The sequence below is a fragment of the Zonotrichia albicollis genome, chromosome 6, assembly GCF_047830755.1.
Source record: "Zonotrichia albicollis isolate bZonAlb1 chromosome 6, bZonAlb1.hap1, whole genome shotgun sequence".
Lineage (NCBI taxonomy): Eukaryota > Metazoa > Chordata > Aves > Passeriformes > Passerellidae > Zonotrichia > Zonotrichia albicollis.
The window spans coordinates 4,534,825-4,553,616 of record NC_133824.1 but is presented as its reverse complement, the minus strand read 5'-3'; the positions used below and the strand labels follow the sequence as shown (position 1 = coordinate 4,553,616).

Below are 18,792 nucleotides of genomic sequence, written 5' to 3'. Positions count from 1 at the left end.
AGAATAAAAAGGAAATTTTTAGCAAGCAACAATATCATGCCAGACATTGTTTGTCGTGTGCATCCTGAAGTGTAAGGAGCTTTGTTGTCTGGGTTGCTTACAGCTTTACATAAGCAACACAGTTGGAAAAAGATGCAATTGATTTTTAAAAATTATGTTAAACTCTTGTGAATAGGAAATAAGAATGTCAGAATTTTACTGACTGCCGTTGCTGACCCTGTTGTGTCCAACATCACCAAAGGAGGAGCAGTGGGTACTTGTAGGGTAGGAGGTGTCATGGCCACAAATACCCCATCCTCCAGCAGTTCATTTGGCTGCCTGTACTCAAGTTCATCTTGGGTATGGTGCAGCCACGTAATCCTGAGTCAGAGTGCTGTGGAAAGAGCTGTGAGCGTGTTGGGGTTCCCCTTTGATTCAGGAGCTGGCTTTAGGCTCAGGCCTGTGGCCGTGGTTGTTGCCTCAGCTGGGTTGCAGCTGTGTGGTTGTCCTGTCATGTGCCTCGCTGGTCTGCATCCTGGTGTGTTGACTTTCCATGTTGGTGTCCCTCTGCACTGAGCACTTGTTCAGCAGCCACAGGACTGTCAGCTGAGCCTGCTCAGTGTCAGAATAGCTGCTCTCTTCTCTTCATTCAGGTACTGCAAGACTGTGCCCTTTGTCACAACTGTAGACTGTTGGCAGTTGTTCAAGAGCAGTGTGTAGAAATCAGAAATGCAGGTGACTTTTGACCCACTGCTGGGAAATAACAAGCACCAAAAGCGCCTAATCCACACTAAATGCAAGTGGTGTGGCACCATTGCTGTATGTTATCTGATTGTGCTGAAAACATTGGCTCAGTGAGAGTGATTGGCCTGCTGGGGTAGTGAGTCTTCAGTCAGCAACAGGCTCTCCTGGGGATCTGAGCTGTGCTGCTGCTGCATTGGTCTTTCTAGAGTACAAAGGTAGCTGAACATTATGCCCTTGAATTGATTGTCACTTATTGCCATCATCAACTGAAAACTTAGTGGTATTGGAATGATATAAGACTTCTAGGAAAATCACAATTTCAGTTTAAGCAGCTGTTACAGCCATGGAATAGCTGCTGTGGTTTGTGATCCTGGATGGAGGCTTGACCTTGTGAAACAAATGCAGCTGAAGGAGCTCAGCATGGGATATCTGCATGGAGAGCTCCTTTAGGATCTTTGTGCATTGACAGGCCACTTGCAATCAAGGTGACACTAAAACAGCACAATGGGTTATTAGGTATCATGAATTTAGCACTTCTGCAGCAAGGAGGGAAGCAGATCTGGATGGTGTTTTCAGGGTCCATCCCTCCATATGGAGCCCTTCTGGCAGCCAAAGGCCCAGGGTGATAGAAGTGAATTCAGGGCCCTGACAGGATGAGGCACAAAAACAAGGTGAGGCTTGGGGAAAGGAGACATTCTGATTTCCATCTCAGCACTTCAGTCAGAGAAAGCAGCTGTAAAAGCTGCATGGATTAGGACAAACAGTAAACGTTTGCCACTAGACTTCAGAGCTGCCAGTTCATATTTACTGTTGAGTGTTCAAAACCATAACTGTAGTACAGCGTGTAGTAACAGGCAGAAAATAATAGTAATTCATTCTGTAGGCAGAATATGAATTCTCAGGGGGGAGGAGATGTTTTTCATTAGGAAAATGTGTTGATACCAGTGTTGATGACAAAAATCCCTTAATATTGTTTTGTCAGAGCATAGAAGTAGTCCAGATGCCAATGTCTCCATGAACTCAAGACATATTTTGAACAAAATACATATAAAACTCTCTTCTGATCTGCAGTGGCAGAATTAGAATGTAAAGGTTACTTTTAATGGCTTGGTTGCTGACTGGCTGGAACTGGTAATGTCTGTTCATGCTTTTCAAAAATTATTTTCAAGATGTTTTGCAAGACATACTGAAAATTGTGTGGGAAGAAGGGTGAGAACACCCTGATACTATGTTAACTCAAACTGATACTTCCTGTAGGCCATAACATGTTTCAAATATCTCATTGTCCATCCTTCTCCTTTGCCTTCCAGAGCAGCAAATGTTTTTTGACAGATTTGACTTGTCATTATTGAAGTTACTTTAGATTTTGTGCAAGATGCTTTGACTTTTTTTCAAAGATGATTTATGTTAACTTTGTCCATTTTTTCTGTGTGCTGCTTGTTCATCTTGTCTGAGGGATCATGGAAGGTATTTCAGATTCCACCTTTACATAGTGTTCTTCAGGGCAAAACATGTCAGTGGTAGTGTTTCTGTGATGTAAATATCTGAGTATTTAGGCAGAAATTTGCATGTTCCTCAAAGGTGGTGAAAGATCTTAGTTTAGTTGGGCAATTTATATCTTAAAGGAGAAAAGCTTGGCACTTTCATTTTAGAAAGAATCCACTGTGTGTTTGTCTTGGAAAAATAATTGACCTGGAAATACTTCTGTCTAACCAGGGTTGCTAAAAACTGTTGCTAGACTGTTGCTTTGCAGGAATTGTGTCTGAGCTAAAAGAAGAATAAAAAATTATCCATTCTGTAATTAAAGGGGAAGCAGAGCCCAAAGCTCTCACTGCAGACCAAACTCAGCATGCAGAACAGCAACCATTTACCTCATGATGTACAAAGGAGGCTGAAAGAAATAGATTTGTTTGGCCTAAAGGAAGGAAGGTTAAGGGGAGATTTGATCCTCAACTAACTGATGGGAGGCTGTGGAGCAAGTGCCGTGCTCCTCTCAGAGATCCACAGTGGGGGAATGAAAAGGAACCAATATGACTTGGCAAACTCTGGAGATTGCAATTGTACACAAGGCGAAAATATTTTCACCATAAAAGTGGTTAAAAGCTGGAACAAGATTCCAGAAGGGGCTGTGAAATCTCTGTAATTGGAAGTACTTTGACTGGAGAGCAGCTGGGTTTATGTAGTGGGGGATTAGAGTAGCAGAAATGACTGTCCCTTGTGGTGAAAATTATTCTATGATTCTGTCATTCTCTGGTTATTGTGGGACCAAAAACTTATTGACCTTGCTGTAGTGTAAAAAATCACAATATTAATTTAAACTTCTTTTTTGTTTTCCCCCTCAAGTTCAAAGAACAATATTCTTATTGTAAACTCCCTTTATGCTCCTTCTTTTCTTTTTAGTTACTAAGGCAAACTTTTTAATACTTGGTGCTAGCATGCCTATTAGTAGTACTTTTACTTCTGTTAACTCACAGGTTTTGGTGTTAATGGTGTTTTAAATTATTCTTACCATGTTTTAGCAAACTGTTAAAGATGGGTGACTGGAACTGCATGCAGTATTAAAAACACTGGCATGCTAAAAGAATGTTTTATTCATTTCTAAATCTTCAGTTAGAAGCTCAGCTGCAGTCCATACCTTCTGAATAAGATAGAATTAATAAATGTACACAGACAGCTATTTCACCCACATTTCTTTACATTTTTCAGCTTTTGGAAAGCTCTAATAGGTTGAATTAACTTGCTCAGAGATTTTTCTCTAGCCTTTTTTGACAAGTTTGAATTGACAATGAGCACAGCTTTTAACAAACTGTGTGACCTTGCTATTCATCTTCTGTGGTGTTTATGAAAATGTTGAACAGTGTCATTTCTAACACATCCTTACAACATGTTTGTAGTAATCTTCCTGCATTATAACAACATTATGTTAAAAATACAAAAATCCCAGGATAATTGTCACTTACCAAATTTCTAATACTTGATGCAATTCAAGCATAATTTCCTTTACATGTGCTGAGCTTGCCTTTTTGGGGGTAATAATATTTTATTACACTCTGAAACTAGCCTAATCTGATTATAAAAGCATGCCAAAAAATCTCAAAGTCACATTTCATGATACTGGTTTTTTCCTCTTAGTATTTTCTGCAGCAGAAAATTAATCTGGGTTATTCCTTCTGTATTTTCTGTGTAACATTAGAATGCATCTTGCACCATCCACCTAAGTAGGTATTTTAAGGATGGTGAACTTATTCAGTCTGAGCACATTGTTTATTTAAATCCTAATTTTCTTTAATTCTTTAGCACATTTAAATTCAGTCAATATTTAAGCTACAGTCACTCCTTGTTGTAAGAAGTGAGCAGTCTTCCTGGGAGGAAAGGTGGATAGAGGAGACATCTTAATTTTCTTCTGAGATGCTTCCATAGTAGTGATGAACTGTGTTACTTCTCTGAGTGAATTTAAATTTTAAAATGGGAGGCTTGTTTGTACCTTTGTGGAAATATTTCCATGCAAAAGACCTTCAAAACTTTTTTTAGTCTTTCCAGTCCAATAAATGGAATTTCCCATGATCAGCACGTGCCTTCTGTCCTGCTTGTGGGTCATGGTTGGGTTTTGATCTAATGGATAAACCTCAGTTGAGATTTAAAGGAGATGAAAAGGCTTGTTCTTCCCTTTTCTCCCCCATTAGCCAGTTATAATTTGGTAACCTGAAGGGGTGAGAACAGGTATCAGCCTTGTGTTCAGGCTGTTATGTTCCTGCCAAGCCACCTGGACTCCCTCCATAGGTGCATGGCCTGACTCCTGGAGCTCCTATTCATCCATCTTGCCAAAAGTTTCCAACTTCTCCTAGAAAATTCTGAGCCTGCTGCTGTTTAACATTGCCTAATGACTTGTACACTTCATTGTTAGCTTTGAAACCCATCCACTGTTCCTTTCTAAAAGTGTTCCCTCAAAAAATAGAACCAAGGCCATCTTCCTCAAGGACAAGCAGCAGTTCTGTTCTTAATGAACTTAGGCCTCTTGTATATATCAAATTATGAAAACTTTCATATGTTAGCATTAGATAATCACCTGAATTATCAAAGGACTGATATTGGTACAAATGGCTCTGTTGTTGTATTACTTCTTGTACTGTTGTGCTAGATCTTTTGGAAGGACATTCAGACATTGCCAGACATAGACTCATGGTTTTTTAACATATATACCAAAGAAACTCATGCAGAGTGGTTTTAATATTTGACCAAAGGCAAGTTTAAAGGAGGTTATTTAGTTATTATTCCTGCTGCCTTTAACATGGTGACATGCTTATTAACTCTCCACTTACCATGCAGCACTTTCTATCACAGAGTGTATTTTACCTTGCTACTGCCTTTACTCTTTGTTCTCTGTCACTCCTCCTTTCTTGACTTTTTTGGGTTGTTTTTCCCTTCATATAGACCCCTTGCCAATATGAAGAGTGTATGTATGGGTTCTTCTGCTGGAAACAGTGAGGATGTTAAGTGTTCACACTGCATGTGAAATATCTGAGGGCATGACTGTAAAATGTCTCTAGAGGGGACTTTTTGTTGAGCTAAAAATACCATGAAATTGTAGGAAGGTAGTCAGCTGGAATTTTTACAGTACTTTTACTGACTCATGGAGTAATGTGCATGCCCTTTCAAGGAAGCAAAAATGGATGCCCTCAAATTTTTACTCATACTGTTTTGTGGTGGTTGCTGTGAAATACATTTTAAGGTAAAATTAAGTGTCATCTGTTTCTGTGGAAAATTTTTATTTCCATTTCTGTTTGAAGCGTCTAATAAATAATTTAGACTTCTGTAAAATTAATTCCATTTGCTATCAAATAATTAGCTACTGAAACTGCGCTGTAAACCACACACAGCAATATTTAATAGATACAGGGTTATTTGCATCATATGTAGACAAGATGTTCCTCTGGGGGAGGTGGCTTTTGTGCTCTAACCTTTGTGCTGGGGGTGGACACCTCATACAGGTAAAGCAGCAGAGTCTCAGCAGCCTCCCAGAGCTGTGTGCACCACCCTGGCTGAAGTGATAAAACTGAGATAAATGGCACTTGGAGTACATGATGTTTTAAAGCCACATCTGCACATCCTTTCATCAATTCCACATAATCTGCATACAAATCATGTGGTACCATTTCTGCTATAACTTGCCAGTGGAGTTTTCTTTAATAAAAGTATAGTCAAACTTAGGGGTGGGATCTGACTCTGCATTGTTATCAGTAGTGGAAGTGACAGTTTTGTGTCAATTTTCATCACTGCTCGTGTTACTGATAATGAGCTGAATTTCATGAAGAAAAAATTATACATGAAGTTTAAAATTTAAAAACTAATTTTAAAAAATGTTCATTTGGGACTTTTCTGATTCTAGAAGCCTACCAATTTGAAGCACTTTTTAATTTTAAAGATTTTTATGGAAGTTTTTTAAGTTGCATTTTGGATTAAATCTACCAGCTGTGTGGCTTCACACAGCCTCTAGACCCAAATCCTGTTACTACTTTTATATTTAAAGTGAATGTATAACAGTGTCCATGATGTGTCAAAGGTGTCCTGTGTTCATTTACTCATACTGAAAAGTAAACTTGAACAAAATTATCAAAGCCTACAAAAAACCAATGTGATGTCTTGTCTTTGGGTGTAATAAGTTTTTCTTCAAAAAATTTTCCAGACAAACTAGTTGTAACAATGGATCTTTTTTTCTAACCTATTACCATAATATTTTTATACTTTTTGCTCCTGTTACATCTAATCTGTATAAAGTGCCTTAAAATCCAAAAATTGATCCACTGAAGTTTTTTGAGGTCTGTCTTAAAGTTGTTTGCATGCAATAAAAACTGATTTGTTCTTGTCCCAGTAGAAAATGAACATTTTTATGGCTTTTGAATCAGAATATTACACATCCTCTCAAAAGCAAAATTTTGAGCCTGTATTTCACTGCATAACTTTTCTTATTTCATATTGTTGGAAACTTGGTAATCATTAATGTATCTTAAGGAACAAAGCATTTCAAAACTTGTAGTTAAATGGAAAAAATTAGAACAAGTTCCTTTCATTGCACATTAAATCTTCTGTTAAAAAGGGAAAATATAAATAGAATAATTAGTATTTTGAAAAATGCTGGGAGTAAGGTGTTTTAACATGTCCAGGACTTCTGGACATGTAGTATGGAGTCAGTCTTGGATTCATAGCTAATACAGCAAATCAACTTGTTTTTGCCCTGTAAATGTACAAATTTCTTGGAGGCTCTAATTTAAATGTGTTCCATACTGCAGTTCACACTCTTTCTCCTGTGTGAGAGGTGGAAATTATCAGCAGAATGTCAGCTTTTCTGGCAGCCAAGCAATAGGGACATTTTAGCTAATAGGTACATTCTCAGTTCTTGCTAGAATTCCTTTGTGAGGCTGGAGATTAGTTTGACCAGAGACTGAAGACATCTGTTGAGCAAATGTGTATGTTTTCAGACAAATGTGATGTGAGGAAAATAATGTTGGATTATGCAGGAATAATTTTTGGGTTAAATAGGAAATCATTATGCACATAATTCCTGAAAAACATGCAGGTATATTGTGTATTCAGTCTTCTTAGATGTTGAAGGCGTGTATTTTTAAATGGGCATAGTTGGCGTTCTACTTTGTTTTAGTCAAAATTTTCATTGCTAGAAAGTAGTTTTTATTTCCTAACAGAGAACTGCTCATAATTGCTCTTAGCATTTGACATGGCCAGCATTGACTGCTAAACAATTTACTGACCTAGTTCTAAATATATTTCTTTATTTTCTTACCAAATCATTGTTTGTGTGCTGCTTGATCATTGAGGAAAACTATGCCCTGAATTGGAGGTTTTTTCCCAGTGGATACGAAAAATCAAACACAAACAAAAAAAAATCCCAAACAATCAAACAAAAAGAACCCAAACCAACCAAACAAAAACCCTACCCCCCCCCCCCCCAAGAAAAAAAAACCCCAAACCTAGATACATACAAAACCCACCCTGTACTAGAGATAGGCTTGCTGTCTACTGAAGTCTGTTAAGAAATTGCTCTCAAGAAAACCACAAAAGTCCTGTTGATTTCTGGTGAAAGCACTTTTGCATATCTTGTAACGATGTGTGACAGTTTGGGATGATTTAGACATTGATCAGCCATTCAGGACATTAGTTTGCATCTCAGGCTCAGTGTGACCTGTGCTGTTTAAGCTCTTCCTGTGAGAAAAGACTTGCCCTTCCTATTTCTAATTTTAAATAGAGTGGATCATTTAGAAAACTAAACCAGGATTGTCCTCAAGGAAGGTTTATGGCAGTTTTTGTTAATATCAAAATAAATGTTTGCTTCAGACAAGCAAGGATGTGCTTATAACTTTAACCCGAGTTCCTGTGTGGGGATTGGGTATTTGCTTTAGGTTGCATTGGAGTGTGAAACACATCAGGTTTGTTCACAGAAAAGCTGGGGGGAGCTTTTCTTCCTGCTTTGTAATCTATTGTGTAATCTGTTTCTAAGCCTACACAAAACCCAGCTTGTGATATCTGTTAATGATTATTCTAAGTGTCATCATTAAATTCACCAATTTTGGCATCCAGCAGAAAGCAAGCAGCAGCCCCCAGGTTTAGCGAATGTACAGAGAGTGAGGAGAGGGGGAGGCAGTCTGACAGGCTCTGGAGAAGGAACTGAGTTATTTTACATTTTGGCAGTTGAGTGTTCTTTGAATTGTATTTATCACGGATGTGTGACAGGTACTATTGACTGACAAGTTACTCAGACTCAGAGCAGTATCTGACTAAAATTAGGGGTTGGTGTGTGGAGTTTGGGTGTGTTTAAGGAAACTGTGCATTTGCTTACAGCAGATGGGTAGGCTTGATTACCTGATATTTACTTCATCCAAGTGTCCAGAGTGGCAGTTTATTCAGGTTTGTGTATTTCTTCTTCAAATCTTCTGACTTACACCACACACTTCAGTAATGTTACAGAATATTATTGAGGTCTGGTCTCACAACAGTAGTGCTTCATTTTCTCAGACAGACTTTCTCAGACAGACTTACATATATTTTAAAACGATTTTAAAGTTTTCAAGCACATTTGAAGATGTTGGGTAACTTGAGAGTGAATTCAAGTACGCTCTAGTGGTTGTTTTCTCTTAGTGTTTTGTGTTTAAAAGTGAGATTTGCTGTCGTATTAACTGTATGTGCACCAAAAAGCTTTACTGAGAGTTCTTTGTTTGATTTGTCTCCTTCCCCATTAAGACACTTTTTTTTTCTTCCATTGTCTGTTTGATTATCCTCCTTGCCATTTTTCTCCCTAATTTTCAGGTAGAATTTCCATTTCATTAGCTCAAGCCCATTTCGGCTTGTTTCACATGTCATTTCCTGTATAAGCATTCCTGCTTTCCTCTTTATGCTACATTGCCTTTAAAATATTTATGCAGTTATCATTGCTTTTACTTTTCACTTTATGTTTTTAAATGTTTTAATATAGTGTCAAAAATCCTTATTTCTTTTAACCATATTAGAAATATCCTCTTAAGGTTTTTAAAAATTTCACATAGCTTCTAATAAAACAGTTGACTTCTGATAAAACTCTTTTAAAGCAAGCTCTTGGTTCACAGTGGCATTGGTCTGCTTTGGAAAAATCATTAGATAATATGTGTGCATATTATTCACTGTTGATCTGCCCTTATCATCATCAGACTTATGATTTACACCTGGAATAAAGTTACTGGCAGTAATTTCAGTGCCTCAGGTTGTTTAGTATGTAAAAATTATGCCAAATAGTTTAAAATGACAGCAGACTTTTTTTCCTATTTCTTTATTAATCAGTCCTTAAAATCTCCCATCTTAAATCTTTGCCAGTTAAATGCCATTACTTAGTTCCTCTATCCTCAAAACCACAGTGCAGTCTCTGTTAGGAGCTGCCACCAGTGCTGGATTCCCCAGTGACTGGAGATTTCAGAGGGGATTAGTGCTGTAAAGCACCTGCTTTGAGCTTCACGCTGGGACTGACAAAACATGTGCTTCCCATTCCTTTCAGGCTCCTTTAAACTGTAGGATTCTTGAGGTGTTGTCCTTTTTTTTTTCCTCTTTCTTTTTTTCAGTTGCTGTTTAATTAGTCTGGTAATAGCTTATTTGATTCTAACAGCCTTTTTTTTTCATTACATGAAAAAAATATTACTTTAAAAGCCTCGTAATCAAATGAAAAGCCACTCTTTTGAATGAAAATATAGCCAAGAGATTTCTTTATGTAGAAAGAAAAAAACTTAAATGCTGTGTACCTTAATGAATTCCAACATGTTGCTCTTGTCTCCCCCTCCTCACTTCTGTATCATAAAATCACATCATAAAATGGTTTAGTTTGGAAGGGACCTTAGAGAGCATCCAGTTCCAGCCCCCTGCCATAGGTTTGAACGCCTTCCACCAGACTGGGCTGCTCAGAACCCCATCTAACCTGGCCTTGGACATTCTCAGCTCAGCCTGTTCCAGTGTCTCACTACCCTCTCAGTAAAGAATTTCTTTCTAATGTCTACTGCACCGACCCTGCCCTCTGTCAGTTTAAAGCCATTACCCCTTGTCCTGTCAGTCCATTTCCTTGTAAAAAATCTCCCTCCAGCTCCCTTGTAGCCCCTTTACATACTGGGAGGTGCTGTGAGCTCTCCCCATGTCCGGGCTGTTCGGCTGTTTGAGGGGCCTGAAAAGGCCCGGGGTGGCCTTGGGGCAGCCCGCGTATCGAAGGACGAGAAGAGGCTTCAGTTCTTCTTTCGGTTTTTATGTTTATTAATTGTTTATCTAAAAGATGTTCTTTCAGCCAAACAAAGATCTGCTCAGCAGTCAGCCATGGGCACACTGTCGGCCCTCCCGGGCAGCCACCTATCTTTATACCCATTGTTACGTATACAATATTTATCATTTTTCCCCAATACCATTTATTCTTATAACTCGGTGTACGCTCAGTAATAACCAATCCAAAGGTGCCACCGTGGCCAAAGAAGATGGAGGAGAAGAGAACAGAAGAAGGAGGGCAGGACACACCCCAATTCCTCCATCTTACTTCTCTAAACCCCCCTGTACATAAATCCTAAACCCTGTGTCTTACCCTCTAATTAACTAATCTTTTCACCATTCACCCTGGTGAAGCCCTCATCCTTGTCGTCTCCTGTGTAGGACCAAAGTCCAGCCACCAGATACTTCTGGCAACATTCCAGGAGTCCCGAGCCCCCCAAGGTGGTCTCGGAGGCTCAGCATCTCAGGACTGAGATCTTGAGATCCGACATCCCCAGACTGCTGTGATGTGCAGAAGAGCCCAAACTCCCACAGCCTGTCTTCACAGATGAGGTGCTCCAGCCCTCTGAGCATCTTCATCCCTTCTCTGGGCTCACTCCAGCAGGTCCCTGTCCTTCCTGTGACAGCACCCCAGCGCTGGGCACATGACTGAGACTGTTTGCATGCACAAGCTGTCACAGGTGAAATAACTTTTTCATTGTAAGTGGAGTTACAGCTTGATCCAGGCTGCAGATTTGCATAGGAACAGTATCAGGGCTGTTGCTTTATTAAAAATATAAAGTTTGAATGCTTATTGCTAAATAGAACTTGTTTGGCGGAAAGAAGACATCTTTGAATAAGATGGAGTATCTGAGTGTCCAAATATTGAACTACTTGAAAATTAAATGAAATAGACTTGCTTTTGAAATTTAGGTAGATGTGCCACATATTTATAATTTTAAGTGTTGTTTTTAAGCCTTTTTTTCTATCAGTATTTAGGGAAGTAATTATATTTTGTGTGTCTATCACATTTTGGGTGTCAGCTTTTCAGTTGAAAATGTATAACAGTGGCAGATAGGAACAGTGTAATTTTTTCAAATACAGGGAAATGAAAGGTTGGGTTTTTCCAGTTACAAATTTCTGTTATCTGAAGAGCAGCCAAATGGTATTTCTGGCAGCAGCTCAGTTCCTTGAATGCAGAAGAGTGGGCATTGGCCTGTAATTGCAGCTAGGTCTCATTGCCACGTCTCTGGGGTACCTGCACGGGTGCTGAACATCGCAGGCCTGCAGCAGGGCAGCTGATACAGATGAAGGACACACTTTGTGTTATGAACAAAAATTCAGTTAATATTTTTTTTGTGAGAAAGAGTTGCAGGGGGGCAGCCAGGTCTCAGGCGCTGCCAGGATTCTTAGTGCTTTGTTATTGTAATACTGGGTCGTTAAGGCTTATCTCTTCTTTTGTATTAGTAAAAGGCCTGGCTGGGTGAGGTGGACCCTTCCCCCGAGGCTGTGCTCTCTTACAGCATAGGGAAGACACCTGAGAGGGTGGGGGGGGTTATGCAAAGTGACTCCAAAGTCCAGAATGCTTTGTGGGACCCCGACTCGAAATGCAACGAGAAAACCCCAAAAACAACGAGCCAAATAAGAATTGAGAGACTAAAATGATGTCTGGACATGAGGAGCCGATGGCTGAGCCTGCAGAGATGCGGAGCCCCTCTCGCCCTGAGCAGGGAGTGGTTCCAACGCCGGGACCAGCCACCTGGGAAGGTCACAGGATCAACATCTGACGGGGACCTCACGCCCTAAAGCTCCCACGAGGACCGGATCCCCGACTCTGCCCCTGGTGGACAGAGCTGCGCATATCCTCCTCCTCTGAGTCGCCCTGGGAGACACGACGGGGACTGCAGCCCTGCTGAGCCGCCCAATCCTGAGCTGATCACTTTTAATAAAGGCATTATAAAGGAGAAGAAGTCTCCTGGCCCTGTTTATTTCACTTTGGAATTTTGGTTTGCTGTCCAAGCACTGCCTGAGACTGGAAACTTCCCTTGTGCACCCACCTGCTCTTCTCAGCTCACCTTCCAGCTGGCCTTGAACAAAACAGCTTTTCTTTGATAATAGCTGGTTGGAGTAGTTAAGTGTTTTCTTGTAATACTTATGGAAGCTCTAAGTGCCTGTAAAATGTTTTTAATTACTGATCAAGAGTTGTTTGGGAGTCATGAGCTCGAAGATGAGACAAAGTCTATCTGCTTTTCAGTGCCCTTTTTCTGATGGGAAATGTTTGAAGGGTTTGAAAAAAACAAAACAGGGATGTTTACAGGTCTCATACATGGTAGTTGGAGAAGGACCTTGAACTTACAGTTCAATTCTTTTAGATTAAGCCTGTATTCTTTATGACACTTTATAACACTGACCCACACTGACTTGTACATCCCTTAATCTTCAATAGTGAGATAAAGAACAGAAATTAGTTCATCTTCTGTACCATTTAAAATGTTTATATGTGGTGCTCTCTTGAGCTTAGTACTAGCACTCTGTTTTTCCGTGAGTGTTCCTGGGACTTTTTGGTAATTGTGGTCACTTTTATTGTTTTTACGGGGTTTTTTTTTTTGGCAAAGAAATGTTTCTGCAGGGTCAATAAATAAAACAATATAAACAGCAGCATCTTCTATGTATTTGTTAGTCCACTGTGTCCATACAACATCTTGCCTGCTCTGAGGTATCTGCAGCCAAACTCCCACTATTAGTTGCTAGTTATAGTATAAAATGTATTGTGTATAATTTTAGTTTTTTCTGGTGTTCCTTGAGTTTATTTTTATATGCTGCTAGAAGAAATGGCTTTAATTAAATTTGTCCGTGCATGAATTGGAAGTTTTCTTCCCTGTGCCACCCACTTATTTCCAATATCATGTGTTAGGATATAATTCTGTTAATGGGAGACTGTCATCTTTAATTGGTGTTAATTATTGTCATCATGATTTCAGTAAAATCACTAAAAACTATAAAGAGTTGGTCATATAATAGAAATGCAATAAAAATCATTCCAGAATAGCATGTCTTGCTTTGAATTAGGATGGTAGTTATACAATTTCAAAATAAATATTTTAAATGGAATTTTATCAGGTGTTGATTCAGCTTTTGTAACATCCTTTTTTTTTCCAATTCTTCTCATTTTTAAGGATTTGATCCCTAGTTTTGGAAAAAGTATTAGTACTGGTAAACACATGTTTTGACAAATTATGTTCTTTCCGTGCTGTGTAGCTCCTCTGCCTTTGTGTCTGGCAGTTTCCATTTCTCTTACTCAAGGCACTGGACTCTATTCTTTGTAAAAATGCTGCTGTCATTATCAACTGAAGCGTTTCAAGAGAATACTGCAAGTTACTAGAGTCCCTTTCTTGAAGTACAACTCTATAGGGCATCTTACAAAGGTTCAGTTATGCTGCTTTTTTTGTCAATGAACATCAAATTTAAAATGCACTAATACTTTTGACTAGCAGAAGGGACCATGTGACCAATAAATTAGGGGATATCCTCTGGGTAGCACTCTGCTTGACAATGAAATATTGTTTTTCCAAATCATTAACAATTCTAGTTCTTCATTAGGATTGCTGACATGTTTCATGAGATGTTTTGTCTACTTGCTAGCAGGCATCATCCTCATGCTTGGGCTTTGCTCTACACCATTGTATTAAAGAAGCAGTTACTTTCAGCATATGATGTTCCATTTGTCTTTTTATCTATGACCTTCTAAGAAAAAGGAGCTACTTCTCCTTCAGTGAGATAGGGACCTGTCAGCCAACCAAATCTCATACCTCTGCTAAGCTTTTATGTATAAGTAAAAAAGTATTCACAAAATTGAAATTGATTTTGTGTTCTGAATGTTTGGGTTTTTTTGCAAATTGTTAACCATCTCTGGTTTTCTGTTTTTAAAATGATGTAATATAGTATGTTTTACTGACCACAAATTGTTTTGTGGTAGGAATTGCATCAGCTCTTCTCTGTGTCAGAATATGACCTAAAATTTGAAATTCAACCTTATTTCAGTTCCAATCTGTACTAGAAATCAGCTGTTTCATGTGACATCTCTAGGTCACCCACTTACCCTGCTTTGCCTTTTGTCCTCCTTTCAGCAGCTATTATATTACACTGTTGTCACAGAAAAATGGGCTTCAATGAAAAGGGTAGGGATGGATCTGTCATCAGTGCCCAGTGATGTCACAGTTACAATACATAACTAAAAATAAGACTTCTAGATTTGAAGGAACATAAAAAATATGATTGAGAAAACAGTAAGATCTCTACACTCCTGCACAGCAAAAATATCTGTGTGTCATAGAATACTGAACATAAGCTCAGGCACTGAAAACAAACTTCATTGTTTTCTGGGTTTTTTTTTTACTTTAGCTAATTTTCTTTAAAATCAGCAAATTTTTGTTTTAATATGAAGACAACTTGCTTTGTTAGCATATTCACAGGTTTTAGCCCTTTAGCTGGTCTATACATTACAAAAGAAAGGGTGCAGACCAGTGCCCCATCCTGGCTGAGAAACACGTGAGGTCCAGGACAGCTGCCAGTGTGAAGTCTGCTTGCAGTGAACTCACAGTAGGATTTACTGAAGACATGCCTGAACCTTCCAAAGAATCTGTTTCCATACTGAGTTCAGTGTTTGAATTTAAACTTTTCCAGCCAATTATTTGTGTTCTGCTGAGGACCTGGTATCTGAGTACCTCTGATCTTTACCTGGCTGTTTCAAAGGGAAATACAGACTGGAAGTAGTGCCTTTCAGAGTGAGATATTGGTCTAGTTAATCTGATAATAAAAGCACAGCTTGTATCACTTATAAAGTGGAAAGTATCTTATTTTATACTCATCAGTATGCAGAAAATCTGGTAAGGCCACATGCTGAGATGATGTTGAAAATTTTATACTGAATAGCTGTTTCTGTATTGATGCTGTTAAAACAGAAGGGGCAGAGCTTACATATCTGTAGATTGTATGACTTGATCTAAGAGTTACCCTGTAATTGTAAGGAAAAAACCCTCTAGACAACCCAAACAAGACAAAAAGCTGATCCCTCAGTCCCAGAGACATATCTTACTCTCATAATACCTATCATCTTTTGGTACTTTTCCAGTGCATATTTCTCTTTTACAAAAAGGACAGTAGGATAAATGATGCAGGCTTAGGCATAAAATATGCCATAATAAATTTCTGTAAAGGTGTGTCAGGAATTGATGGATCTTCAATGCAAATATGAGACCGACCTTCTTTGGGATTACAACAAACTGTACTCTGTTCCAGTAGAAGAGCAAAAATAGTACTCATTTAAGATATGAGTGCTGACAGGGATAAGTGTTTGGACTGCATAAAAAAGATTATTCTCCTGCTACTGTTCAGAAGCAAGTCCTGTGAAAATTATGTAAACCATTGCTACCAGTTGGAGAAGGGGAGCAGAAATTATGGGATTTTGGTTTGGTTTGATTGGAAGTGATGGTGTTTGGTTTTTTTTTTTTTTTTTTAAACTTTGCTTAGTGAGTAGCTCTAAGTATCAGTTCTGGTGTAATTTCAAGGAGTAGCTTCTGAATAATTATGACCTTCCCACAGTCATCAGGGAGTGGAGCACCAGAGTTGCACAAGCAGGGAATTTTTTTTCCCTAATGGCATTCTTTTCAAATATGCCAGTTAATTAAGCAAATGGAAGTGAGGAGTTATCACTTAATTAAACTGGAAGGTGATGTAGAAATCGGCCTGCAGTTAACTGAAAGAGCATAACCAGGTAGTCCCTGGCAAATGTCTGAGGATAAATGACTTATTGGGTGTCCCAGAGCTGCTCTGCAGGTGTGCACACATACTCTGTACAAAAATTATGGGCTACTCAGTCATCATCTTAACCACCTTCTGCTTGGTATCGTGCTGAAATCATCCTTTCAGGCCTTAAAAGTAGGGGTGATCCTGATTTCAAGGCAACTACTCCAGACAAAGTACTAGAAGAGATGTGAGGTGCAGACACTTGAGAGCTGTGGATGAATACTCCTAAGGAGGCAGTTATGTCTCACCCAAATAAACAAAACACAGTTCTTTAGAAACATGTGTGGTTCTCAGTCTGTATAAAGAGGATGTCTCAAATAATGAGGATGACTGAGATACTTAAAATAGTTAAGCCACCTCAGAATCAATGGTGAGGGAGGTGGCTTGCCTAGCTGAGGGTATTTCTTGATCTTTTTAGTTGTCAGTCTTTAACTTTCACTATTAGTGGTAATTACATCTTTAATGCTTCCTCTCTTTAAGGTTAGTGTACTGTAATCACTGTAATTGTATGTCCATTACTTGTGTAATTATAGTCTGTATTTAGGTATTGGGTTTTGTGGAGTATGCATTCATAGCACAGTATCCCTGAGTGTAACTGTTGTTATGCTTTGGGTAGAACCTTTTCTGTTTTACAGTTAATGGGGGAACAGTGACCACTCCAACCATTTTGTATGTCTGAGACTTTTTACATTCAGGTCACAAATTTGACTGGCTTTCAGCATGCAGGCTTCTCAATTAATTACTTTTTTTGTATTTTCTCAGGAGAAATTATTCATTACATTTTGATTCAAACAAAAGCACGGATATTCAGATACAAAATTTGTGTGGCTTTGTTCACGACACTCCACAGGAATTTTGGTTTATTTGTAAGAACATTGTTGCTCTGCATAGGGACACCTGTTACCTAGCACCTTCTTTCTACTTCTAGAATTCTGCACTGTCTCAGGTGTCTTGGTGACACCAAAGTCTATAACTGGCTGTGGTTTCTTTCATGAAGGCTGCATTTTTATTCTGTATGTTCTACAGGGCTATTACTATACAGTGTTTTCTTACTGGAATTGTTCTTCAGAGCAATTAGGCACAAGTAACTTTAAAAAATTGCCAGCTGTTTTAAACCAAATAAGTCTTCCAGATTTATTATATCAAAAATACTTTGGAAAGCAGCTTCTCTTCAGGGGAGGAGCTATTCCAGCTTTGTTATCATAGGAAGTTTTTCAGGCACTTATAAGGAGAGCAACTGGTATTTAAACAACTGGACTGTAGATCTGTTGCACATTCAGTTAATTAGATTGTACATACACATGAGCTTGTATTCAGTAATACCACTTGAAATACTTGGATGGTAGCTGTTGCTCCTTGTGTAAGAAAATTCTTAGCATTTTATGATAACTCTAAGGAAAAAGAAAAGCTCATCAACTGGAAGAAGTGGGAGTAAATTGTAGAACTATTTACAAAGTCACTCTAGTCCTATTTTTTAACATGCTATTACTGCCTTAACAGTTCATATCTTGCAATAAAAAAGTCATTATGCAGAAACATAAAATGTGTTATGGTAAAAACTTAGGCAGACTCTCTGTGGTGTGTTCACATTTAATTTCTTAAGCTTTGTGCTGTAATCGTGTCGCCATTTTAATTGGACACAAGTTTTTGCTGCAGTCAAAACATGGTACTGCTTTCTTTACCTCTGGCCAGTTATCTAGTATTTCCTAGATATTTAAGTCCTGATCCTGGAAGTTTTTGCTATGTATAATTTGTAATCTCACATATATCTGTCATTTTAATGGCTCATGGGATTTGTTAAGCAAAACACAAAGCGTATGCAGGCATTTCTTCAAGTATGTATTTTTTCCATGCAGTGTCTGCTTCTGGCAAGGGCAAGTTATGCGTCACTGTTGCAATTTTTTAAATCATCCTGATATGTACAGAGTATTTCAGTGGGGTTCATACTCTGGAACATGATATTCCTGAAAGTTGTGTGAAGATTTAGAAAGTTTGCTTATAATCTGAAACACTTCTATACCTGTGTTTCACAAAGTGAAAATGGGGAGGCCAGTGAATCCACTACAGTATAATTTAAATATTGTATAATTATTTTTACTTTTCAGATGTTCCTCCAGCGGATCAAGAAAAGCTTTTTATCCAGAAGTTACGACAATGTTGTGTACTTTTTGACTTTGTTTCTGATCCACTAAGTGACCTAAAGTGGAAGGAAGTAAAACGAGCAGCTTTAAGTGAAATGGTAGAATATATCACACACAATCGCAATGTGATTACAGAACCCATTTACCCTGAAGTAGTACATATGGTAAGTGTTCCTGTTTATGATTCGGTGTTGCTTCTTCAGTGTATCAGTTTATCTTAAGAAATTTTGATGAAATCTTCAGAAAAGATCAACTGTGTTTGCACATCTGCAAAAGAATAACAGGACTTCGAAATTTTATTGCCAATGTTGATTTTTCTTTTTTGTAAGACAGAAACTAGACACAAATATGAGGCAGAATTAGA

General features: G+C 38.5%; 1 protein-coding gene and 1 long non-coding RNA gene across 4 annotated transcripts in view; both read left to right on the top strand.

The window, feature by feature from the left end:
• PPP2R5C (protein phosphatase 2 regulatory subunit B'gamma) overlaps positions 1-18,792 on the top strand; it is a 73,090-nt gene that overhangs the window by 32,342 nt on the left and 21,956 nt on the right. For all 3 annotated transcript variants that reach the window (XM_074542340.1, XM_074542341.1, XM_026791135.2), the window contains one exon: positions 18,393-18,592. In XM_074542340.1, coding sequence (XP_074398441.1) covers positions 18,393-18,592 — 200 coding nt within the window. The remainder of the gene's footprint in view (positions 1-18,392; positions 18,593-18,792) is intronic.
• Positions 9,192-15,990, top strand: LOC141729324 (uncharacterized). The gene is made up of 2 exons (XR_012580694.1): positions 9,192-10,383; positions 11,001-15,990. It is a non-coding gene; the product is annotated as an uncharacterized LOC141729324 (long non-coding RNA).